Genomic DNA, 26,119 nt, shown 5'->3' on the forward strand with positions numbered 1-26,119 from the left:
GCATACAACTTATTACTAATAAATTCTATTAGTTTATTAATAATCCTATTTAATCCTTATTAATCCTATTAAGGACTTTTTTGTTTTCTAATCCTGGGTACATGGTATGAACTTGGTTCATCTAATTTAATCACTTGATCATTCAATTCATATTCCATATTTTTCACATGGAAATGCATTATCCTGAGTACTGGGGAAAACGATGTGAGTTAACTAGATAGGATATATATAGTCTCAGTGGAAGAGGAAGAGATGGAAATTGAAGAGCATGCTGTGTTTGCCTGGGCTACTCTGATAAAGTAACATACAAAGCTCTAACAATTCTGGTCTCTACTTACACCTCTTCTTTTCATTCCATTCACACTAGTATTTCGGCTTCTCGTTGAACACTCAAGTTCAATTCTTCCTCAGGGCCTTTGCACTGGCTGTTCCCTCTGCCTTAAATAATTTCTCCCTAGATATTTGTGTGATAAGAAGCGCTCTTATTTCCTTCGGGTCTGTGCTCAAATGTAAGTCTTAGAGAGACCATCTGTTATCACCTTAAGTAAAATAATACCTTGCATCTCATTATATATATATTGCCTGTCTCTTTCACTAGAAAGCTCCATTGAGTGTAGAAGCTTAGACTCTCCTGTCCATTGCTATATTCCCACTACCTAGAATATAGTAGGACCTTAATAAATATTCGCTGGATAGTTAAAAAAAAAATATTCGCTGCCTAAGTCAATGAATGAAACAGGAGATAGATTTGAAGGCCAGATTTAAGATAATGCCAAGAAAATTCTAATAATACTTATTAAGACATTACCATTATCCACACTTTCTATACTGAAATTTGACAGCCTTCCAAAGATCCTCTCCATTCAGTCATGCAGATTATGGGAAAAACACTGATATGTAGAGTTTTTGCATTTACACAACACCTCACTTAAAACTATTATGGTTATGCTACTTTAGACAATCACTCTTACATCTAGCTATAATTTGGGGATTTTGCTCCTATATTCCAAGTTAAATGATCACTGGGTTGCATATGCTAGTATACTAAAAGAATTAGGCATTGCATTTATTACTCTCCTGGGACTGATTGTCATGATAGGATTTATTATTGATATATCAAACTATTTATTAAAGCCAGCTAATTCACTGAAGTTTTCCTATTTTCACCCTCCACAAGCTATTAAAAGTATTCACAATGTGCTATCAAATAGGACATTGTTGGTTCTATTAGCATCTTGGGATTTCAAGGACTAAGTTCTCAGTTCTTGTGGGAAGTCCATAATTACTAATCAAATAAGCAGTATGCTTCCCAATTCACCTCTACCAAGGTCTCGGTCACTTGAATATGGATTCCACCTTCCTCTTTAAAGTCACTGTGTATGTCAATGTTGTTCATATTTATTATCAGAAAGGAGAAAAGAAGGGAGGGATGGTGAAAAGAGAGAAGGGGAGGGGAGGAGAGAAAAGGGAAGGAAAGGCAGGCAGACAAGAAAGAACCATTCTTCTGATGCTGAGAGGGTACCGACCACTCATCACCTCTCACCTGCCCCCTACCACAGGTGACCTACCACAGGTGACCTATCACTGGTGGCCAGCCTCTCCTCACCATAGGATCACATGGGGCACTTACTACAGTGATTCCCAGAGCCTCCCTCTGGAGCCTCTGTCTGATTCGAAGGTCCCAATAAGGGGGCTGCAATCTGTGATTTTTAGCAGCACTAGATCAACAATTATCAAACTTGAGCCTGCACCTGAATCCCTGGGAGGGCTGGTTAAAACACAAGGTACCCTACCTCTGAGTTTCTGATTCAGTAGGTCTGGGGCTCGGCCCACAAATTTGCATTTCTAACAACTCCCATGTGATGCACATGTTCCTGGTCCTGGAAACCACACTTTGAGAACCATTTTACTAGATTCTTCTTAGAACCAGGTGAGTTCAGAAGAAATATTCATCACATGTTTCTCTAAAACTACCATTGGAATGATGGATTGTTTTTTTCTAATGTTGTAATTATCTCAATTAAGTTGTCATCCGACCATTTTCTGTGAGTCAGAAATCAGATTCAAACACACCTCTCTGTGACCTCTATATAGAGGGAAATAAAGGAGAGGAAGCCCAATCTACTGCTTTGCTTTACTGAGTTCAAAAAAAATAGCCTAAACCAGGGAGATACAGTCAATAACGTCTGGGTTGTACACTACAAAGAGTTAACATCACAACAAAGCAGGACAGAGAAAGCCATCAAGAGAACACAAAAGGCTTTCAAAGTATGTATTCCTGGGTCAGACTCAGACCTCTGCTATGTCATCACGTAGCACCTAGTGGAATGAGCAAGAGCTAATTTTTAAACACTGATCCAGGCACGCCTATTATTTAGAGATCCAAATTGGGCCATCGGGGCTTAAGGAATGGTGCTTCGCAGCTCAATCCTGCCACTATAAACTCAGGCCAGTTGCATCACTACTTTCCATGAGGAATTTAAGGGGTGTGACTGCATCCTTTCCAACCCTGCATTCCACATGTGACAAAACTGATCCAGCTGTTTGTCTGAAAGAAATTCCTTGCTGTCCTTAAAAATTAAAAAGCGAGTGGATATCCGTCCTCCAGGGGCAAGTCTCCAGCTGGAACCTGGTACAGACGGTTGCGAAACAGAGCCAGTGCCCTGGAGAACATCTGCTTTGGAATTCTTACCTCGCCATAAGGGGGTTAGCCCCATCTTGCTTTTTGAAATGGCAGATTCTGGATGAAGGGTGCTGGCTTGGCCCAAAGCTCTTGAGAAGTGTTCATCCACTACTGACCCAATGTCTCCCTGGAAATAAGTGAAAAGGACACAGCGAGAGTTAAGGTACTCCATCTCGGCAGGCTGGTCTCTCTCCTCCTCCTCCTCCTCCTCATCCTCCTCCTCCTCCTCCTCTTGTTTGCTGGGAAGGGTGACTTCCAGAGAGTCCTGCATCTTGCTGTATACCGCTAACTTCTTCTGGGATGGAATAAACAAAACACAGTATCAAAGACAGTTTGTAAAAAAGCATTAACTAGTTAACTTTTCACTAAAAAAAAAAAAAAAAAAAAAAAATCTAAATATTAACATATGTTCACAAACTGATTCTTCTTCATTTGCTTTACTCCATCTTCCCCCTCCCCAAACCAGCCTTCTGCTTCCCACCCTGAAAAAAAAGACTTTGTTATTTCAAATTTGGCGAAAACAAAAATGTCCATTATCCAATGGTATATTCTCAGACTGTGAAAGGCAGGCTTGTTTTTTTCTTAATTTAGATATACCAAAAGGAGAATGACTTAAAAAAAAAAAAAAGAAAGTGACAGATCCCTTCCATTTTTGTTCCCTTTTCTATTTTAAAGATTTAATGTACAGCAACATTATAGTTCAGGACGGGGAGGAATGGAGATGGTAGGCCTAACTGTCTGGGGGAGGGGTGGAGAAGAAAAGAGTTTTCATAAATGAAATACACTAAAATAAAAACAGGAATGTAGCATCTTATAAAAGGATTTGGCAGATGTGCTGAACTCATTTCTCAAAAATCAAACTAAAATGACAAAATAAGTCTGTGTGAAGATCCATTTTGCATGGAACATATTTTTCAGATGTTCCACTTACCACCATTATCATAAAAGGGAAAAAAACGGTATTATGATGACTTGCTGAAAATAATACAAGATACTAGCAATGGCTAGGATGGCTTTCAAATCAAAATGAAAAAGGTTTGGTAATTTTAAAATATTTTCAAAACAAAATCGTAGCTCTAGTAAAAGTTTATATTATGACTGATACTCTTATATTTATTGCCCCATTTAATCTTTACAATTCTATAATGTGGTTATTATTACTCTCCATATTTTAAATATGAAGAAGTGAGGCACAGAGAAGTGAAGTAACTTGCCAAAGGTCACAGAGCTTATAAGTGATGGACCCAGAATGCATAATAAAAATACACAGCTGTACATATGTGTGTATATGTATGTGTCAGAGGAGGGCAGGGGAGGGATATCTAGTGCGGAAAAAAAAATCACCAAAATGTTATGTTTTGTGTTCTTTTTCTGGGTGGTAAGCTTGTAGTTGGTTGTTATTTTCTTATTCCTACTTTTCAATATTTCCAAATATTTTTCGTAGAGCACATATCATTTTTTATAATCAACAACTTTAGTGCAAATTATATATAAGAAAATAATGCTAAAAAATTATAAAACTCATAATCTTAATGACAAAATGAGCATCCAATCATCTGTATACCTACAAAACCTGACCCTTTGTCATACCATTTTTCTTATTTCAGAAAAAACTGCATGTTGGAAAGTGAATGTCAGTAGAAAAAAATAAATCATTCTAGAATATTCAATAAGCACATAGTTTGGCAAGTGTTATCAAAACACATAACCAAGACTCAATGTTTCTAGTGGTAATTACCAGCCCCAAAATCTGTAGCCCCAAATTATAAATGCCTCATTCGAAAAACTGAACCCCAGCAATGAATATGTTGTTCTTGCGTGAGGTAGGGTCTGAAATGTTCAGGCACATTACAAGCTGCTGCTTATTATTTAGGGCTGTTATATATACACACTCACTATATGTATCTCCCTTTTTATTTGAAATCTGTGTCAGTATGGTTATCATTTCTTGATGAATAGATGATTCATTCCCTGTGAGTGAATATGCGTTGCTGATGAATAGGTGATTGTAATGACTGAGTGGTTATAAAATTCTTTCAATCTGTTCTGCACAGATTTGAACACGGTTATGTTTAACTTCAATAGTGAAAAACACCGTAGTAATATAGGTTATGTATAAAATGAAAAGATTGAACTAACTGACCTCTACAGTTACTCCTGGCTTTAAATTCCATTATAAAGTTACATGAATATTACTATTTATTAGTCAAATCACAGTACTGCTTCGCCGGGCACATGTGCATTTACCGAAGTTATACCATTTTAAGCAAATACACACACTCTGCCGAATATTCAGGCATATTAGAAAGAAGCAATGTTTTTATTTGGGAAAAAAATTAAAACTGATCTACAGAGTGGCTTCACTGCCTTAAGTGTTCAGTATTATCTATTAAACCGATTTCTTTTTTCTCATTAACGTCCAGTAAAGCATCAGTTTGTGAGAGTCAGGCTTTGCATCTACTTGTTTAATTTGTTTAATTTTAACGCTTATTCCTTAAATGAAAGAGCCTTGGCTATGTTAATTATCCAAAGAAAGACAATTTTTTATTTTATCCCAATTAGCAATTGATTCTTAGATAAAATAAAATTAAAGTTATATATATGTGAAAGATTTGAGAACTGCAAATCAAATGCAAATATAGCCTCCATTAGTATGCAAATGTAGCATAGCATTATGATCAATAATGGTATCAATAAAATTTCTTAATTTTTACATTGATGGCAGTTGAATTTAAACTATAGATTTTCAGTCTATTTAAGATTACACAATTTTTGAAATGCTAAATAATTTTATGTTACTCTTTTTTAACCAACTGCTGAGTGGTTGGATACAAATAAGTTATACATTTTTCACTATGAAATGGGGAAAAATTAAGCAAAATCTTCCATTGTATCAAAATACATTTTATGAGTCTATTTTCTAAATGTCAATTCTGTCAACGGATGCACTGATTCCCTATAATCTTTATATTTCCTATATATGTAATATATATCTATATATACACATATGCATTTATATAAGTATATGTTGAAATATTCCTTTCAAATAGCCGTGGTACTATAAAAATATCTATATTGACTACTCTATTTAAATACATTTTGGGAGGATGATTATAAAATATACTTTTTTTTCCTCTCTCCCAGCTCTTCGAGGCAGGTCTTCTACTAGTTAAATAAACTTGCTGGAGACCATCAAAAAATAAAAAATAAAAATGGAGCCTATGATATAGCTACCAATGGGCAGGATATAAAGCATATTTATCACCCCCCTCTTGCATTTTGCATCAATTTTCACAAATTTTAGTGTACCCATTTAAATATTTACGTTTACAACACACAGGAGCATTTATGATCACACCATCAACATCACTGGTTAAAATAAGAATTCTAAAGCATCCAAACAGCCTGATAGCTTTCTAAAATGGCAACACTGAATTTACATACATTTTTTAAACATCAGGTGTGAGCATGAAGAAAACGGGAACACACAATTTAAACAGCAATTGATCCATATGCTAACATTCACACTATCCTAATCTTCTTCCCCAATGACTCTTAAGCCTCAACTGCCTTCTGTTATCTGTGCTTTTGTGACTGTAAATCAATCCTTCGTTTTTTTTAAAAAAAAATCAGTATGTTATTTATGTACACTGTTGCCATATTCTGTATTTACTTGGTGTTTGCTCCTTGGAATGAAACTTCCCTAGTGTTATCTTCATTGTTGAAAGTAATACATAAAATTTAAAACTTGAAAATAAATCTCAAATCATCAGAACCTAGATTTCCTGAATCAATGCTGAAAGGCAATGTGGTTCATACTTTTCTCAAAATGCACTATCACACCCTAAAAATAGCCCAATCTGTCAGAAGTCTTCATGTTTTTCTTACTAGACACTTACGAATTATTAACAAAAATAAGTCATCAGAAGGAATTTCAAAGACTACAATTTGGTTTATTGAATGCACCTTAACTGGCTCATTTTCCTTTGCAGAGTAATGACAAATTTCCTTCAGGTAAAAGAACCCTAGAGTTAGATGAAACAGTGACCGAGTTAACAGGCACAGAGTTAAAATTAACTCAGAAAGACTTGAAAGTAGCAGTGTGAAGGAGTCCGCCTAGGCAGTGCGGACCATGCCTAAACACCTCACAGCCTGCCATCAGGCACAACAGAAACAAACTCGCACAGGAATGTGCCGGGGAAAGGATTTGTCTGACAAGAGAAAGACTTCCATGTCAGGAGCCAAATACCACTAACTTCCCAAGGCTTAAGCCTACAAAATGCCAAATGATTACTGTGCATATGTGGAAACTTTTTTTCTAAGGAAACAAAAGTATTTTAATGAATCATTGGATATTTGGAAACAACTATTTTTTTTTTTTTTTAATTTCTACTGGCTATCTTCTCTAAATGCAATGGTTCTTTCATCCTGAGATACATGGTTAGAGCCTGTAAGAAAGGACCACTAGCCCATAGTCAATGTTTCAAAACTATAAAGCCCATAAAGCAGTGTGTTGCTCTTTGATCCTATTTTTCTGAATTTACTTGAATAACAGATTTTTAAATCTATCCCAGAGAGACTTGAAGTTTTGGTCCTTGGCCTATTTGGAGGAGGAGGAATCAGGTTGAGGGAAGGTGGGTCAGGATAAGGAAGATAGTTCACAGACCTTTGATATTTTATTTCACTAACTGTCACACATACACAAATATTTTGTCCAAATAATTATTCTCAATGTGTATATGCAAAAACTGATTAACTTGGCCAGATCATCTAACTAGTAAATGGCAAGGATGGGATTAGAACCTATTTCTGTCTGACAACAAAGCATCTGCCAAGAAAACAGACTAAAGAAAATGAGTCTCTATATAATATTTAGTTTAACTGTATAAACAAATAGAAGCCCACAGTCAGCGTGGCATCTTATGCTAACTAAAGAAAGTCTAAAGTTATTTATAACACTTAAAAACTAGGGATGTAAACATATCAAAGATATGGCTATTAAATAATGCATTGCTCTTCAAAATATATGTATATCTAGATGAACCTGCCCTTCTATATCTAGAAATGTGTTGTCCCCTTGGCAAGTCAGATACAAAATACAATTTTTCTGGAAATCCTATTTTGGAAATGTGAGTGGAGCCAGTTTACTAGACACACTCAGACCTCGAGATTCTGTGTTTGTTTGCTTTTTTTATTTTTCTTAACAGTAGGAGGAGCAAACCAAAAATACTATTAGCTATTTTTGAGCACACCTGCCACTCAATGATTCTGGTCATTATCAAAAAAAAATCAAACCCATCCCCTCAAAGGATGAAATTTTTCCAGTTTTGAGGATGTTAAAAAAAATGTGCCACAGGCTGAGAATTTCAAAATTTGCATTCCCAAAATGTTTTAAGCAATGATCGCATCATGAGGGTATGTGTTCTCTCTCAAACTGACTGCTTTGAATGAAACAACAGTTTCTGATGTATAAATTTCTGGTATGTTTACACAATCCTATTACTAGATTAGGGTATGATTTCACTTTTTAAAATTTATCTGTTAGTCATCGAATTGCCAGTTAATTCTTATTTTGTGTCAGTCATTGTGCAAAGGCTCGGAGACACAAAAATGAAAGTCATAGCAGTTGAGAGAGGGTTGTAAGGAAAATGGTAAAGAAAGAGAACCTCCAGGTTTATCCACATGGCTAATTGTCTAATTTCTCCAAGTAGCTAATATTCAAAAATTTAAAAATGAGAAAAGTAAGAGGGTAACACTAGGTGAATTACTAATTGCTTTTGTTGCTTCTAAAGAAGCCCAGATGGAAAGGGAACACAGTAGAAAGAGAACTGGAATGGTTAAGGGGATTTGACCAAAACTAGTCCATGAATCTGGGTAAGGCACCGAAACCTTTGGCCCTCAGCTTCCTCTTCTGAAGATGAGGAATTTTGACTTCATTATCTCAGAGGTCTCGTCCAACTCCGTAGGCTAATAAGCAACATGCTGGAGCTCTAGACAAACTCACACTTAATTTTGTTTCTTACGTTGGCTGCCTTTTCTGATTTTGCAGGACACTGGTCAAAAAAACCGTACAGATCATTGAAGACTAATTCATTTGCAGACATAGGTCATCTAGCCCATTCCTAAGAATTAGTTTGTGTACTTCCTTTAGCTATCTTCACAGTAACCAGAAAGGAGGCATCCTTCAAATATCCCCACCCCATTCCCCAAGGACAAGTGTTTTCGCACACTAAAACAACATAGTTTTAAGAGGAAAGGACACCTGTTCGGTTTAGGCTCTTCTTCCTTTCTCTTCTTTCCTTTTTTTTTTTTTTTTTTTTCTCTACTGAAGTATGAGACAAGTGAAAAATAGTTCCGTTATCCCAGTTCAGACCATACTTGTAAATTACTGAAATAAATCTGGTATCCACTGAAATATCTATAAATATGGCATTCATGACTTGCTTCTAGCAACAGACGTTTGGGTCTAATGGTTCAAGTCACTATTAGGGTCTTCCTAAATGAATAGTTAAAGCAGAAAACCAGCTGCTGAAAGAGGTGCTTTTTAAAAGAGTCAGTGCAAAGTTTTGACCAAAATTATTTCCTCCACTATCTCTGCCAGAGTCTGAAATTCAAGTATTGGAGAGTTTTTGTTTGTTGAATGAAAATGTTTTTCTAGAGACAATACCTTAAATTGTTATGTGTTACTAGATGTATCAGTTTTGAGATTTCTTTTTAAAGCCAGTTGGAAATAGGGCCGATGGGAATGGGATTCAAGTTAAGTGGCCGGGTTTTAGAATGGCAGTCACTTAACTCTCGAGTTCGCTTTAGAATCTGCCTTAGGCATCTTGCGCATAATATTTTTAGTCTTATTGACAATCCCCTTTGCACAGAAAAACACAAGGCAGAAATGTACACACTGCCCAACCGGGTCAACACAGCATCTCTTCCGTAGTTGTCCAAGGAAGCACCGTGCAGGATCGTTCTACCCACTGATCCCCCTCATTTCCGCTGTTATGGGTCATGTCCCCGTCATCTCCAACTCTGTGAGATGTGAGACTTTACCAAGCGCTAAGTGAAGTAGGACTTCCTTGCGTTGAATGAAAATATCCTTCACTTAAATTTCCACAGAGTGCTGCCTTGTCCCGGCATTTGGTTTTTCTGGTGAAAGCAGCCTCACTGCACATGATTTTATGGATTTCAAGCCTGCCCTTACTATCCGTATTGTAATCTCCACTCTGGTTGACTGCCAGAGACAACAGTTCAGTTTAGTTATTTCAAAGTTTAATTTTCCTTCTAGCTTTGAATTTTCTGGCTGGAAAGTTATTGGGAGCATAAAGCTCTGGGGCACTTGAAGCTTCTAAGTCTCTACAGTCAAGTTACTTTGTGTAGTTTGGAATCAGAGGGGCTGTTTGCTCTCAAAGAAGTCCTGTATGAATTCTTATAAATCTACTTAAGTCCTTGCTTACAGTTGCAAGAAAATTATATCCTCCAACTTAAATAAGTGGACTGTGTATTGAAACTATTTAGAATGTAATTGTATGCTTTCCTCTTAATAAATCTAAACTTATGTTGGAACAACAATGATATATGAGGCACTTAAAGCTGACTGTTAATACCACTTCCTGCATATTATTTTCAAATAAATACATGTTCATTTGCTAAGTGGATATTCTGCTTCATCAGCAAAGGATGCAACACGGATAGCAAAAGTCATTAGCATAATACAAATGCTTGCAAAACAACTTTGGAATGCCTAAACTAAAAACGTACACTACCAAGGACTTGGAAAGAATTTCAAGCTCCAAGGCCAAAGAATCTACTGCATATTAATCTTCTTTATCAAAAAGTTGATTTGGAGCACTAAAGACAAAAATAAGCCTATTGTGCAATAGCAAAAAAAAAAATCTTGGGAGACGGCATGGTATGGTGGAAAGATGCTCTGCTGGGGAGCAGGGGATCCGGTGGTCTTAATTTTGTCACCAATTAGCTTTGAAATCTTTAGCCAGGCATTTCAGCCCTATAAGCATGCATTTCCCCATCTGTAAAAGGAGGGGTTGAAGTATGTTTTCCCAGGGTTTTTTTCCTAACAAACAGAATCTCAGATTTTATGACCTAACCAAGGTGGCAGAGTCCAGAGAAAGAGTTTGAAAAACTCCTTACAAACTTAGAACTGGAGTTCTGCCTCCCAAGACTTTTAATTCTCGTAAGTGAAAGCAGGCATGCATATTCACCCAGCTGTCACCCTTTAAGAGAGCAGCGTCAATATGCTCTAACTTATATGAAGCCCAAAGTGCGATTGTTAAAAACCCCTATGCACAATTAGAGAATGGGCGATTGTTCTCCTCTGCTTTCACCACCTCACCTATGAACTCACCCAGTTCTGAAAGCTTTGCTTTAAGTATCTCCCTAATGTTAACATTATGAAAATATGGGGGGAGGGAGATTTTAGACGACAGATCGTCTGCATTTAAGATGAGGAATCTATGGGGTATGAAGGGAATTTATGATTGTTTCCCTCAATTTTTCCTGACACATATTTTGAAATTGTTTTCTCTTTTTTCCTACTGTCACTGTTGGGATACAAACGCATTCCTTTCTGTACACGTTCTGCAGTGTCATCATGCCTTTGGAGCACGTGCTGAGAGACTAAGTCGAGAGTTCTCCTGAGGAGTTGGTAGGGACTGATGCATTCAAGCAATGAAGAGATGGTGGGCACAGGGACCAGAGACCTTAGCATTCCTTAGCAAATCCTGGCTCTATAAAGCACACTGTTAGATTTATGCACGGCCACACAATTTCTAGGAATTAACGTCAGGGACTATAAAACTGACTCTTTAGGTATATTTACATTTTACTTTGATTCACTTAGCCTACTGTATGCTTAAGTAACACACTGCAATGCAGCCTGATGTATACGCAGTTCACTGTGTTTAAGGTACTAACCTATTACCCACCTATGATTCAATTAAAAAATGAAACAAAATTCCAAGTGCCCTTTACACTTGTAATTACACAAAATTACATTGTACTTTTAGGTGGAAAGCTGCGAATACATGTGCCTGGAGCATTAAGTTCTACTATGTAAAAAAGAACTTCTGCTATATAATCACGCATTAAGAGGAAAATATACCTATGTTTAAAATCTATCATAATAAACCACTATGAGATAATAATTTACAAGGACTATAGAGCTATATGGACTTGAGGAAAAAAATCAGTTCAAAGATACACTACAATAACTGAAAATACAGAAGTGATACAAAACTTTAATGCTCTCTTTTCTAACATTTTCTAAATGACCATTAAACTTTGTAACTCTGTCACTTTTCCTGTCCTCAACAAGTCAATTTTTCAAGTACAGTAGGACTCGTAGCCCTTGTTTTTGTCTCCCAGGCAAGATGCTATTAGGGGTCACTTCCCACGTACGGAGAAAACAATCTTCATGGATAATAATGATAAAACCTTATGGAATGCAAAAACAACCAAAATATGTATTCTCAGATGACTACGTTGGGGCCAAGTCAATATTAGTCCCACTTCACCCACGCACCACATAGTCTAAAAATGCTGTCAGCCTGATAAGAATTTCCTGATTTACTCTGTTTTCCAGCAGAAAATATAGGTCATCAAAATAAACCCCTGACAGTAAAAGAACAGTAGTTACACTACTGTCTTTTTATTTTGCTAGCCAGTTATATAGTCAAATAGTTGCTTTACCTGACAAAAAAAGTAATCTCGAACAAGCCAGTGTAGTAAAAGCAACATGAAAATTTCAAGCACACTTTTCAACTAAGTTCTTAAGTTCAACTCAGCCTAACATCTACTTAAACAATATCTACAGAAGCTCAAAGGATAGCAGAAATTGATCACTATTTACTAGTATGTGCCACTCATCGAGGTGGACAATTCAGGTGAAAAAGAAAGCTCATTTTTTGGTTTGTTGACGGTCTTAGCAAAAGAATACGATTTGAGAACTGAGTTTCGGGGCAACTGCAAAAGTTAGGTAAGGTATTGGAGTTATTTTTTTATTGAAAGCTAAATTTCATGATTAGTTATTTATAATTTTTCTGATACCGAATTTTATTTTCTAGCTCAAAAAAGTATGCCAATTCTAACCCCCACTAGAGAGTCGTATTTTAATGGAACTATTTTCACAACTCTGGAAAATAAAACCTTATTCACAACTATTCTGCTAAAGTTATTTTTGAAGGGGAAAAATACCTTTCTGAATGTTTAGTAAAGTTTGAGGCTGTTGCTCGTCCACATTCCAATTGATAATTGAAGGCCTCTACAGTCTCTCAGATGGAAGAAAGTAAAGAAGAAAAGGGTGGTTGATCTGGGACACAGTGTTCATAACACACAGAAAATGGATATCCAGCGTCTCTTTGCATCACTTGCCTGACTTGGACTTAAATGGTTTCCTCCATTACTTATATCTTTTACATTAAAGCCAAAGAAAAAGAGCACAACCAAAATGTTTTAACCTGTCACCCTTGATCACAAATTACAAAAAGTTTTCCCATTCCCCTCCCTAAAAGTAATCTTGCTTTGAAATGCTTAAGATGACGAAGGAAAAAAAAAAAAAAAAAAAAAGGATAGCTAGAAAGTGAGGCTCCTTCCTCATTTGCCCTAGTTGTCCTGGTTAGGGTCATATTGTTCAGCAGATAAATCTAGAGTATGTACTCTTCCAGAATCAGCTGAATTTCAGTCCTTAAATTCTAAACAGAAGTTATCATTTCTTTCCAAAGAGTAGCACAGTAAATCTAGTAAAGAGACAGCGGTAGAGGAAATAAATTAAATGGCCAGATTAATTAAAGGGCCAAACCCTGAAGACCACAATAAAATATATGTTTTTTAAGAAACTAAAAAAAAAAAAAAAAAGTCAATCAATAAATTCTGTGGATGTTAGTTTCGGAACCATATCTAGATCCCTGATAGGTGTCTCTACCTCAGAGTATGTATATTTTTTTAAGTCTCACCATATCAACCCACCCTAATTCCCAGAGTCTCAGGACCCTATTTTGGTACAGCCCCTGGCCACATGCTCACATATGTGTTTTATGTAGCGCTAACTAAGCCTTGACACACTGCGGGCGAACAGGGAGGAGCGTCCAGGGGTACCTAGTGCTTAATTCCCCAGAACCCTACTCTCCCTTCTAAAGGAACTTTATCATCTCCCTAGTTCCTGAATCCTTTTTATGCAACAGCATTCAGTCACTCTTGGCATGGTGGAGACCCAGCATCCAGTGATCCAAGGTTACCTCTTAGCTGGGAAAGGAAAGGAAAGGGTTCTTCTGTCCAACAGACTGAACCATAACATCTCTGTGCTTTGATGGAATTAAAAATGAATGAGGAATTTGGGGAACAATCCCTGTCACCTAAGTATGGAAGATGACAGACTTTGCAGAGAACTTCTAGTAACATTTGACAGATATTACACTAGACCCATGTTCCACCATAAAAGATCCAGAAAAGTCATTCCATGGGCCCACTGTCCAGGTGGCCTCCCCTATGTCAGTGACACATTTCATCCTCTTAATCAAGAAAACCCTGAAACACTCCACCGTTTCAAAGGAAACAAAATATTTGGTTTAAAGGAAGTTTACTCACATACTCCTAAGACAGATGCCCTTGGTGAGCTTCAGAGAACTGAGCCCTAAGAGCTAGGGTGGCTACGAGGAACAGCTTCTGAGCCGGTGACAAGAGCTCACTGAAGCCCCCAGCCAGGTAATGCCTCACTTGGAATCCCCACCCGTCCACCTGGCAGCTCGTCCTTCCCGAAGCCTCGTCTCTTCTCTTTTGATGGCTTTCTGTTCAAGGGCGCTCCCGCAAGTCTCAGAGCATCCTCCGCGCCACCCGTCCCAGAGGGACGTCTTGGGAGCCCCAGACCGATACTCTCGCTGCCCCTCGCCCCCGCCCCCGGCAGGCTGCCCGGTCGGTGACTCACCTGCTGGCCAGGTTGGGGCGCCGGGTGGTAATAGGCTGTGGGGCAGGTTGCAGCTGCCACGGGGTTGGGCAGATACTGGGGCGCTCCATACGGCTGGGGGTGATACATCACCTCCGCACAACTCATGGCAGCCGGGGCAGCGGCGGCCCCGGAGCTGCGGCCGCTGCTCTACGCGCTCGCGCGACGGGCGCCGCCGCAGCTGCCGCCTCTGTCGCAGCCCCAGCTGCTACTGTGGCGAAGGCGGGTCCTCGGCGGCCGTGGGCTCCGCGCGGGGCGCGGGCTCGGGAGGGGTTGGCAATCGGCGGGGGCCCATGCGCGGGCACCCTCATCTTCAGCCCCTCCGGGTGTCCCCTGGCCTGCGCTTATATAGCGACTCGGGGACGCATTGGCCCGCCGCGCGGCAGGAGCATGGCAGTGCGGGGCTCGGGCGAGGGCAGCGGCGCCCACGGCAGCGCCAGCCGCAGCCGCAGCCCCGGCCGGGGTCGGGCAGACCTGGGGAACCGGGCTCTGGTTTGCATATACACAATGCACGCCCGGGGCTCGTCCTATCACCGGCGCTCCCGGCTGGGCGAGGACCGGGAGGCGGGAGCAGAGGGAGGGGGCCGACAGGGGAGGAGGGGGAGCACCTCGCCTCTCCCAGCTCTGACGCGGAGCTCCGCGAAGTTCCTCCAACTCGGTCGGTGGCGGGCCGGTCGCCCAGCAGGGGGACCCCGGGGAGGGCCGGCCGCGGATTGGAGCGAAGTTGCAAGCTCTCTCCGCCTCCCGGCAGCGGGGTGGTGGTGGGAGGGAAGGAATGGTATGCGAGAGGTTCCACGCCCTGAAAGCTCCGCGGGTTCCCACCCCATCTCCTGTCACCTAGGCGCCGGGGCGAGGGCTTCCCAGCCCCAAGGAGCTTTTACAAGGAACACCAAACTGGAGGCCAAGGCTAAAGGAAGGCCAAGTGCACTAGGAGGTAAAACAGAGCAGGCGCAAAATGAGCTGGAATTGGCTCCTACATTTAATATAACCGTAAGTGAAAGTTAACTTCATGGCGAGCGCGCACGTGCCAAGAATGCGACGCGGTTTTCCGTAAGCAATCTCCGCTTTAAGTTAACACCTTCATGGTATGACCTCCTTGCGGGACGTCAGCCTCTTCTGGCTTTTTCAGCCTGGTTTCCATAGAGCAACAGACAGTGACAGTCGATTAAACCCATCCAGCTATTATTTAAAGGTTGATTTGCACGTGGTTTACAATCCTCTCGGAAATGAAAAGTTTGTTCTTAGGAATGTAATTGTATTTCAGTATAATCAGGTAAAGTAGAAAATATTTATACTTATTTTATAAATAAGCAAACTCTCTGACCAAGTGTATCTCTCTCCCTATATATGACACAGAACAATCTCTTTCGTTTTCACAGAGACTATCCTTTGAGGAGAAGTTAATCTAGATGTTAAATGTCCTGATGTTGTTATGGACAGACTTGTGTCCCCCTAAAATTCACGTGTTGAAGCCAAACCCCCAATGAGACTGTATTTGGAGACAAAACCTATCAGGAGGTAATTAAGGTTAAATGAGGTCATAAAGATGGGGCCCTAATCTAGGACTGGTGTCTTTATAAGAAGAGGAAGAGATGCCACAGATCTGCCTGCTTTGGCACAGAGGAAAAGCCTTGTGACACCCAGTGAGAAGCCTCAGTCTACAAGCCAGGAAGAGAGGCCTCACCAGAAATTAACTCTGAGGGTACTTTGATCTTGGATTTTTAGCCTCCAAAACTGTGACAAAATAATTTCTGTGTTTAAGCCACCCAGCCTGTGGTATTTTGTTATGGCGGCCCTAGCAGACTAATGCAGATGTACAGTACTAATATATTGTTTGTATTGTTAACCTTTATATGAATGTGTATGTGGCTATGTATAACTACACAAACACACAAATATATAAATGCATATACACTCACACATGCCCTCACTCATACACTCAAATATACAAACTATAGTAATTGGATAGGAACTCTTGGCTACTCACAGCAGCTCCTATTCACTCACTCATTCTTTCATCCACTGAAAATTAAAAATATATTAAGAGCTTTCACAGTTTAGACTTTGTACTCTTTGTAATGGAGTATTCCAATCAGTAACAGACATACAAATTTATTTAAAATGTTTAATACTGCCTTTTCACAAGTTGACAACCACTGGTCATACCCATCTTCTGTGTTCCAGGTTCATCTACTCAGTTTCTGTCTGGATGGCTCCACGTAGATGTTCCGTAGGAACCTCAGTCGTAATAGCACTAATATTTTCCCCATAGCCCCAACCCGACCCTCCTCTTTTAATCCCCATTTCAGGTGTTGAAACTCCCACCCTAGTTGCTGAGCCGGAAATCTGGGAATCATCCAACATCACAGTCCCCACATCTGGTTTTGGAGTCCATTTCATACACACTTTTACCTTTCTACTGGCTCTCTCCACTCATCTCTTTATCTCTGCTGCTATGATCCTTAGTTCACTCAGCTCCTCTCACCCAGAATCCCACAAGAGGCACCTACCTGATTTCCAGACCCCAAGTTCAACCCTCTTCTCATCCATTTTTCATGATTTGTCCTCCCATTCTTTTCCATCCCAGCCACTGCAAATCCAACAAAGTAATGATGCTTGACCCTCTTTTAAAAAAAATTTCCCAGCAGCTCCCCAAAGTCCACAGTCCCAACTCTTTAACATTCAAATTTTGGCCCCTACCTATGTCACCATCTCCTGCAACTGTCCATTCAGCCATTTGAATTGAGACCTCCCTTTCTAGGAAGAAGCGTGGTCGCTTAACACCACTAACTTTATCTTCAGATAATTTATCTGTAACTGATTATTTTTTTGTACAATTATGTGCTCAATATGTCTCCTCCACTAGACAATTGCTGAGACCATTTATATCTTGTACATCTAACATTTAAAAGGTGTTCAGGCTATTATTTGTTGACTTAGAAAATAAAGGCAGAACTAGATCCAACATGTTTGTACCCCAATTTCTGTATCTTCCCTGTGCCCCATAGAGCCTCTATCTAGTATGCTGCAAATATTTACTGTATGACAAAGATGTAGTTCTCAGATCCTAGTAAGTCATGGACTCAAAAGTCTGGAGGTATTTGGCAAAATCTTTCTATAATGCAATATCTTTGTTTTCATACCTCCCTTCATTTCCATATTGCAGCGATGGAAGAAAATGAGAAAATTAAGATAAATTCTGCCCAGACAGAATTAGAATCTAGAAGAAGCATAGACAGAACAGAAGGAGAAAATAACCCATCAAAGGGTGGAGTCTTTGTTTGCTCATTAATAAAAAGTAGGATCATTCCTGTTAAGGAGAGCTAATTTGGAGTTCTGATAGGAAAACAGATGTGCCTTACTTCCCCCAGGTAGATGTTTAGGGTTTTAGAATAGAAAAGAATCAAAAAGATCACCTAGTCTAAAACATCTTCTTTCAAAGATAAGCAAACAAGTGGTCAGATTAAAATCTCCTAGGGAAATGGAGGCAGAACTAAAACCAAAGTGTCCAGGTCTCTGGACTCTTAGTTCAGTTCTTTATCACCCACAGTAATATTTATAAACAAACACATATGTATATCTACATGCATGCATACATTATATGTGTGTGTGCATACATGTACCTATTTGTGCATATCCATTTATGCATATAAGAAGAGGTTTTAGATGAGATTATCCTTTGGTGAACCTTGAGTTGTGGAAAAGGAGTGAGGGGAAATGTAGGCAGATTACATTTGACAATAGTGAGTCACCCACACCAGAGAATTTGATCTAACCACTGGTGTACTCATTTTCATATCTGTCACGCAGAGGTGGGTGTCACAATTACTTGGAATAACTCAGCGATGGGATGGAACTTGATAATTTGCACTTCTGAGCTCAAGTTCCTCAAAAAGTACTCATTTACCTTCTTTTTCTTCTCTGTGTCCACCACTGATCTTCTGGTTGAGTGATGTGGAACTCAAGCCTACCCATCCAGTGTTTACCCTCCTACTCTTTTCTATCCCAGCCACCGTAGTTTTAATAGAATACTTAGATGACCTTAAATGTTCCCAACTCTTCTGAGTCAGGAGTTTACAGTCATTATATTTTTGGTCCCACCCACCAACTTTCCCAGAATATTTCCAAATTTTCCAGCTGGAATTTAGTGGGGTGAACTCCCCAGACCAGTTTTATTTGGAGGGGTAACTTGAAGTAGATTTTCCCAATATTTCTTGGAGTAAGATAGGGCAAAGAGGGGGGCAGCTTTTTGTTTTTGAGAGATGACAACCAGGCTTGTCTTTAACTTAGGGTCTCAGTGTAAGAGAACACATGGGACCTGCAGTGCCTGTGCTGGACATCTCAGCATGTGTATCCAAACTCTCTTCCCAGGCCACCAAACAGCTGATTCTTGGCCAGCACTCTGGCCCACTGATAACGCAGCCTGCTCTAGGAATTACCGCTCTGAGCAAGTGGACTTGGTTCATCCGCTCAGAAAATTCCCAGGGCTTGAGGACATAAACGTGGTTGTTCTAGGCAGAATAACGCCTATGAATATGTTTATCATATAGCAAAAGAGAGTTAAAATTGCAGACGGAATTAAGGCTACTAATGAGTAGATTTTAAGATAGAAAAATTATCCCAGATTATCTGGGTGAGCCCAGTGTATATAATCGCAAGGGTCCTTTTAAGAGGGGAGACAGGAAGCAGACGAGTCAGTGTCATATATTTTTTTTTTCACACACACACACACACACACACACACACACACACTGTATTTTATTTTTACAAGAGATAGACTGACACCAAGCACTGTACATGGATGACCACAACAAAAGCAACAATGATTGCAATTACCAAACATGAAACACACTCATACTATGTCATAATATTGACATTCAGTTCAGTAATCCTCCACTGTAACAGTTCCTTTACTTTGCAGTGAAAATTTATTTGTATATTCTTTGCCTCTGAGTCCTGTGGGATTTTTTTTTTTTTAATTCAGACAGAAAGTCACAAAAATTATACTCATCCTCATCAGTTCACTCAGTCCCATGTAATTAATTATTTTTTTCATCTTGATCTTTTGTTAGCACTTTTACGAGTTCATCAGTTTTTCATTAGAGTTCTGAAAATGCTTATTCATTCAGTTCAGCAGTACAGTCAGTTACCAGAAACCTGTACTTGTCAGAGTCTTTTCCATGAATTTTTTGAAGATGAAACCCTTTTATAGGAACATATTTGCAAAAGCATCAGAGTACACCCAGAACTGTCTGTAAATGACAAAAGACTTAAAAATGACCACAGTTAAAGATTTGATGAAAGTTCATCATAATGCAGTTGACAAGAAAATTAGTTATTGCTGAGATATACATTTTAAAGTAATAACTAGGATTATGACTTATAACATTATACCAGAACGTATAAGATTTTTAGAAATTTCATGTAATGTCTGAAACATTTATATTAACATATTTCCATACACATAACCCAAGGAAAGTTTAATATTAGTTGTTTTGTTTGTTTGTTTTTTTATACTGCAGGTTCTTATTAGGCATCAATTTTATACACATCAGTGTATACATGTCAATCCCAATCGCCCAATTCAGCACACCACCATCCCCACCCCAACGCAGTTTTCCCCCCTTGGTGTCCATATGTCCGTTCTCTACATCTGTGTCTCAACTTCTGCCCTGCAAACCGGCTCATCTGTACCATTTTTCTAGGTTCCACATACATGCGTTAATATACGATATTTGTTTTTCTCTTTCTGACTTACTTCACTCTGTATGACAGTCTCTAGATCCATCCACGTCTCAACAAATGACTCAATTTCGTTCCTTTTTATGGCTGAGTAATATTCCATTGTATATATGTACCACTTCTTCTTTATCCATTCGTCTGTTGATGGGCATTTAGGTTGCTTCCATGACCTGGCTATTGTAAATAGTGCTGCAATGAACATTCGGGTTCATGTGTCTTTTTGAATTACGGTTTTCTCTGGGTATATGCCCAGTAGTGGGATTGCTGGGTCATATGGTAATTCTATTTTTAGTTTTTTAAGGAACCTCCATATTGTTCTCCATAGTGGCTGTATCAATTTACATTCCCACCAACAGTGCAAGACGGTTCCCTTTTCTCCACACCCTCTCCTGCATTTGTTGTTTGTAGATTTTCTCATGATGCCCATTCTAACTGGTGTGAGGTGATACCTCATTGTAGTTTTGATTTGCATTTCTCTAATAATTAGTGATGTTGAGCATCTTTTCATGTGCTTCGTGGCTGCCTGTATGTCTTCTTTGGAGAAATGTCTATTTAGGTCTTCTGCCCATTTTTGGATTGGGGTGTTTGTTTCTTTAATATTGAGCTGAATGAGCTGTTTATATATTTTGGAGATTAATCCTTTGTCCGTTGATTCATTTGCAAATATTTTCTCCCATTCTGAGGGTTGTCTTTTCGTCTTGTTTATGGTTTCCTTTGCTGTGCAAAAGCTTTCAAGTTTCAGTAGGTCCCATTTGTTTATTTTTGTTTTTATTTCCATTACTCTAGGAGGTGGATCAAAAAAGATCTTGCTGTGATTTGTGTCAAAGAGTGTTCTTCCTATGTTTTCCTCTAACAGTTTTATAGTGTCCAGTCTTACATTTAGGTCTCTAATCCATTTTGAGTTTATTTTTGTGTATGGTGTTAGGGAGTATTCTAATTTCATTCTTTTACATGTAGCTGTCCAGTTTTCCCAGCACCACTTATTGAAGAGACTGTCTTTTCTCCATTGTCTATCTTTGCCTCCTTTGTCATAGATTAGTTGACCATAGGTGCGTGGGTTTATCTCTGGGCTTTCTATCTTGTTCCATTGATCCATATTTCTCTTTTTGTGCCAGTACCATATTGTCTTGATTACTGTAGCTTTGTAGTATAGTCTGAAGTCAGGGAGTCTGATTCCTCCAGCTCCGTTTTTTTCCCTCAAGACTGTTTTGGCTATTCGGGGTCTTTTGTGTCTCCATACAAATTTTAAGATGATTTGTTCTAGCTCTGTAAAAAATGCCATTGCTAATTTGATAGGGATTGCATTGAATCTGTAGATTGCTTTGGGTAGTACAGTCATTTTCACAATGTTGATTCTTCCAATCCAAGAACATGGTATATCTCTCCATCTGTTGGTATCCTCTTTAATTTCTTTCATCAGTGTCTTATAGTTTTCTGCATACAGGTCTTTTGTCTCCCTAGGTAGGTTTATTCCTAGGTATTTTATTCTTTTTGTTGCAATGGTAAATGGGAGTGTTTCCATAATTTCTCTTTCAGAATTTTCATCATTAGTGTATAGGAATGCAAGAGATTTCTGTGCATTAATTTTGTATCCTGCAACTTTACCATATTCATTAATTAGCTCTAGCAGTTTTCTGGTGGCAGTCTTAGGATTCTCTATGTATAGTATCATGTCATCTGCAAACAGTGACAGTTTTACTTCTTCTTTTCCAATTTGTATTCCTTTTATTTCTTTTTCTTCTCTGATTACCGTGGCTAGGACTTCCAGAACTATGTTGAATAATAGTGGTGAGAGTGGACATCCTTGTCTTGTTCCTGATCTTAGAGGAAATGCTTTCAGCTTTTCACCATTGAGAATGATGTTTGCTGTGGGTTTGTCATATATGGTCTTTATTATGTTGAGGTAGGTTCCCTCTATGCCCACTTTCTGGACAGTTTTTATCATAAATAGGTGTTGAATTTTGTCAAAAACTTTTTCTGCATCTATTGAGATGATCATATGGTTTTTATTCTTCAATTTGTTAATATGGTGTATCACATTGATTGATTTGCGTATATTGAAGAATCCTTGCATCCCTGGGATAAATCCCACTTGATCATGGTGTATGATCCTTTTAATGTGTTGTTGGATTCTGTTTGCTAGTATTCTGTTGAGGATTTTTGCATCTATATTCATCAGTGATATTGGTCTGTAATTTTCTTTTTTTGTAGTGTCTTTGTCTGGTTTTGGTATCAGGGTGATGGTGGCCTCATAGAATGAGTTTGGGAGTGTTCCTTCCTCTGCAATTTTTTGGAAGAGGTTGAGAAGGATAGGTGTTAGCTCTTCTCTAAATGTTTGATAGAATTCACCTGTGAAGCCATCTGGTCCTGGACTTTTGCTTGTTGCAAGATTTTTAATCACAGTTTCAATTTCATTACTTGTGATTGGTCTGTTCATATTTTCTGTTTCTTCCTGGTTCAGTCTTGGAAGGTTATACCTTTCTAAGAATTTGTCCATTTCTTCCAGGTTGTCCATTTTATTGGCATAAAGTTGCTTGTAGTAGTCTCTTAGGATGCTTTGTATTTCTGCAGTGTCTGTTGTAACTTCTTCTTTTTCATTTCTGATTTTATTGATTTGAGTCCTCTCCCTCTTTTTCTTGATGAGTCTGGCTAATGGCTTATCAATTTTGTTTATCTTCTCAAAGAACCAGCTTTTAGTTTTATTGATCTTTGCTATTGTTTTCTTTGTTTCTATTTCATTTATTTCCGCTCTGATCTTTATGATTTCTTTCCTTCTGCTAACTTTGGGTTTTGTTTGTTCTTCTTTCTCTAGTTTCTTTAGGTGTAAGGTTAGATTGTTTACTTGAGATTTTTCTTGTTTCTTGAGGTAGGCTTGTATAGCTATAAACTTCCCTCTTAGAACTGCTTTTGCTGCATCCCATAGGTTTTGGGTCGTCATGTTTTCATTGTCATTTGTCTCTAGGTATTTTTTGATTTCCTCTTTGATTTCTTCAGTGATCTCTTGGTTATTTAGTAACGTATTGTTTAGCCTCCATGTGTTTGTCTTTTTTACGTTTTTTTCCCTGTAATTCATTTCTAATCTCATAGCGTTGTGGTCAGAAAAGATGCTTGATATGATTTCAATTTTCTTAAATTTACTGAGGCTTGATTTGTGACCCCAGATGTGATCTATCCTGGAGAATGTTCCGTGTGCACTTGAGAAGAACGTGTAATCTGCTGTTTTTGGATGGAATGTCCTATAAATATCAATTAAATCTATCTGGTCTATTGTGTCATTTAAAGCTTCTGTTTCCTTATTTATTTTCATTTTGGATGATCTGTCCATTGGTTCAAGTGAGGTGTTAAAGTCCCCCACTATTATTGTGTTACTGTCAATTTCCTCTTTTATAGTTGTTAGCAGTTGCCTTATGTATTGAGGTGCTCCTATGTTGGGTGCATATATATTTATAATTGTTATATCTTCTTCTTGGATTGATCCCTTGATCATTATGTAGTGTCCTTCCTTGTCTCTTGTAACATTCTTTATTTTAAAGTCTATTTTATCTGATATGAGTATAGCTACTCCAGCTTTCTTTTGCTTTGCATTTGCATGGAATATCTTTTTCCATCCCCTCACTTTCAGTCTGTATGTGTCCCTAGGTCTAAAGTGGGTCTCTTGTAGACAGCATATATATAGGCCTTGTTTTTGTATCCATTCAGCAAGCCTGTGTCTTTTGGTTGAAGCATTTAATCCATACACGTTTAAGGTAATTATCAATATGTATGTTCCTATGACCATTTTCTTAATTGTTTTGGGTTTGTTTTTGTAGGTCCTTTTCTTCTCTTGTGTTTCCCACTTAGAGAAGTTCCTTTAGTATTTGTTGTAGAGCTGGTTTGGTGGTGCGGAATTCTCTTAGCTTTTGCTTGTCTGTAAAGCTTTTGATTTCTCCATCAAATCTAAATCAGATCCTTGCCGGGTAGAGTAATCTTGGTTGTAGGTTCTTCCCTTTCATCATTTTAAGTATATCATGCAACTCCCTTCTGGCTTGTAGAGTTTCTGCTTAGAAATCAGCTGTTAACCTTATGGGAGTTCCCTTGTATGTTATTTGTCATTTTTCCCTTGCTGCTTTCAATAATTTTTCTTTGTCTTTAATTTTTGCCACTTTGATTACTATGTGTCTCGGCATGTTTCTCCTTGGGTTTATCCTGTATGGGACTCTCTGCGTTTCCTGGACTTGGGTGGCTAATTCCTTTCCCATGTTAGGGAAGTTTTCTACTATAATCTCTTCAAATATTTTCTCTGGTCCTTTCTCTCTCTCTTCTCCTTCTGGTACCCCTATAATGCGAATGTTATTGCGTTTAATGTTGCCCCAGAGGTCTCTTAGGCTGTCTTCATTTCTTTTCATTCTTTTTTCTTTAGTCTGTTCCGCAGCAGTGAATTCCACCATTCTGTCTTCCAGGTCACTTATCCATTCTTCTGCCTCAGTTATTCTGCTATTGATTCCTTCTAGTGTAGTTTTCATTTCAGTTATTGTATTGGTCATCTCTGTTTGTTTGTTCTTTAATTCTTCTAGGTCTTTGTTAAGCATTTCTTGCATCTTCTCAATCTTTGCCTCTATTCTTATTCCAAGGTCCTGGATCATCTTCACTATCATTATTCTGAATTCTTTTTCTGGAAGGTTGCCTATCTCCACTTCATTTAGTTGTTTTTCTGGGTTTTTTTCTTGTTCCTTCATCTGGTATATAGCCCTCTGCCTTTTCATCTTGTCTATCTTTCTGTAACTGTGGTTTTTGGTCCACAGGCTGCAGGATTGTAGTTTTTCTTGCTTCTGCTCTCTGCCCTCTGGTGCTTGAGGCTATCTAAGAGGCTTGATGGGAGGCTCTGGTGGTGGGTAGAGCTGACTGTTGCTGTGGTGGTCAGAGCTCTGTAAAACTTTAATCCACTTGACTGTTGATGGGTGGGGCTGGGTGCCCTCCCTGTTGGTTGTTTTGCCTGAGGCAACCCAACACTGGAGCCTACCTGGGCTCTTTGGTGGGGTTAATGGCAGACTGTGGGAGGGCTCACGCCAAGGAGCACTTCCCAGAACCTCCGCTGCCAGTGTCCTTGTCCCCACGGTGAAACAGAGCCACCCTCCACCTCTGCAGGAGACCCCCCAACACCAGCAGATAGGTCTGGTTCAGTCTCCCCCAGGGTCACTGCTCCTTCCCCTGGGTCCCGATGCGCACACTACTTTGTGTGTGCCCTCCAAGAGTGGTGTCTCTGTTTCCCCCAGTCCTGTCAAAGTCCTGCAATCAATTCCCACTAGCCTTCAAAGTCTGATTCTCTAGGAATTCCTCCTCTCGTTGCCGGACCCCCAGGTTGGGAAGCCTGACGTGGGGCTCAGAACCTTCACTCCAGTGAGTGGACTTCTGTGGTATAAGTGTTTGCCAGTCTGTGAGTCACCCACCCAGCAGTTATGGTATTTGATTTTACTCTGATTGTGCCCCTCCTACCGTCTCACTGTGGCTTCTCCTCTGTCCTTGGACGTGGGGTATCCTCCTTGGTGAAGTCCAGTGTCTTCCTGTCGATGATTGTACAGCAGCCAGTTGTGATTCTGGTGCTCTTGCAAGAGGGAGTGAGAGCACGTCCTTCTACTCTGCCATCTTGGTTAATCCCCCGAGTCAGTGTCATATTGATGTGAAGTGAAAACGATTCTCCAGCCATCACTGACTTGGAAGATGGAAAGGAACCACAAGCCAAGAAGTACAGGCAGCCTCTACAAGCTAGA

At 39.2% G+C, this 26,119-nt stretch overlaps 2 protein-coding genes across 5 annotated transcripts in view; one reads left to right on the top strand and one right to left on the bottom strand.

Moving 5' to 3' along the window:
* Positions 1-15,143, bottom strand: part of VGLL3 (vestigial like family member 3) — a 47,806-nt gene extending 32,663 nt beyond the window's left edge. Inside the window, exons 1-2 of one of the 4 annotated variants that reach the window (XM_082392445.1) lie at positions 14,613-15,143; positions 2,693-2,975 (exon numbers count right to left, since the gene is read on the bottom strand). In XM_082392445.1, the coding sequence (XP_082248571.1) occupies positions 2,693-2,975; positions 14,613-14,738 (409 nt within the window). In that variant the 5' untranslated portion in view covers positions 14,739-15,143. Of the gene's footprint in view, positions 1-2,692; positions 2,979-14,275; positions 14,525-14,612 lie in introns of those variants that run through there. The other 3 variants (XM_082392447.1, XM_082392444.1, XM_082392446.1) reach the window with 3 other exon arrangements.
* On the top strand, positions 9,679-21,105 carry LOC309629017 (uncharacterized protein; the record flags this gene model as incomplete). Its single annotated transcript, XM_082392585.1, has 3 exons — positions 9,679-9,715; positions 14,485-15,620; positions 16,010-21,105. The coding sequence occupies 3 exons, from the start codon at positions 9,679-9,681 to the stop codon at positions 16,037-16,039; spliced, it is 1,203 nt and encodes a 400-aa protein (XP_082248711.1). The 3' UTR covers positions 16,040-21,105.
* Between the last annotated feature and the right edge of the window lie 5,014 nt (positions 21,106-26,119).

This window comes from Balaenoptera borealis (genome assembly GCF_965194805.1).
Source record: "Balaenoptera borealis genome assembly, chromosome: 5".
In the NCBI taxonomy this organism is placed as follows: Eukaryota; Metazoa; Chordata; class Mammalia; order Artiodactyla; family Balaenopteridae; genus Balaenoptera; species Balaenoptera borealis.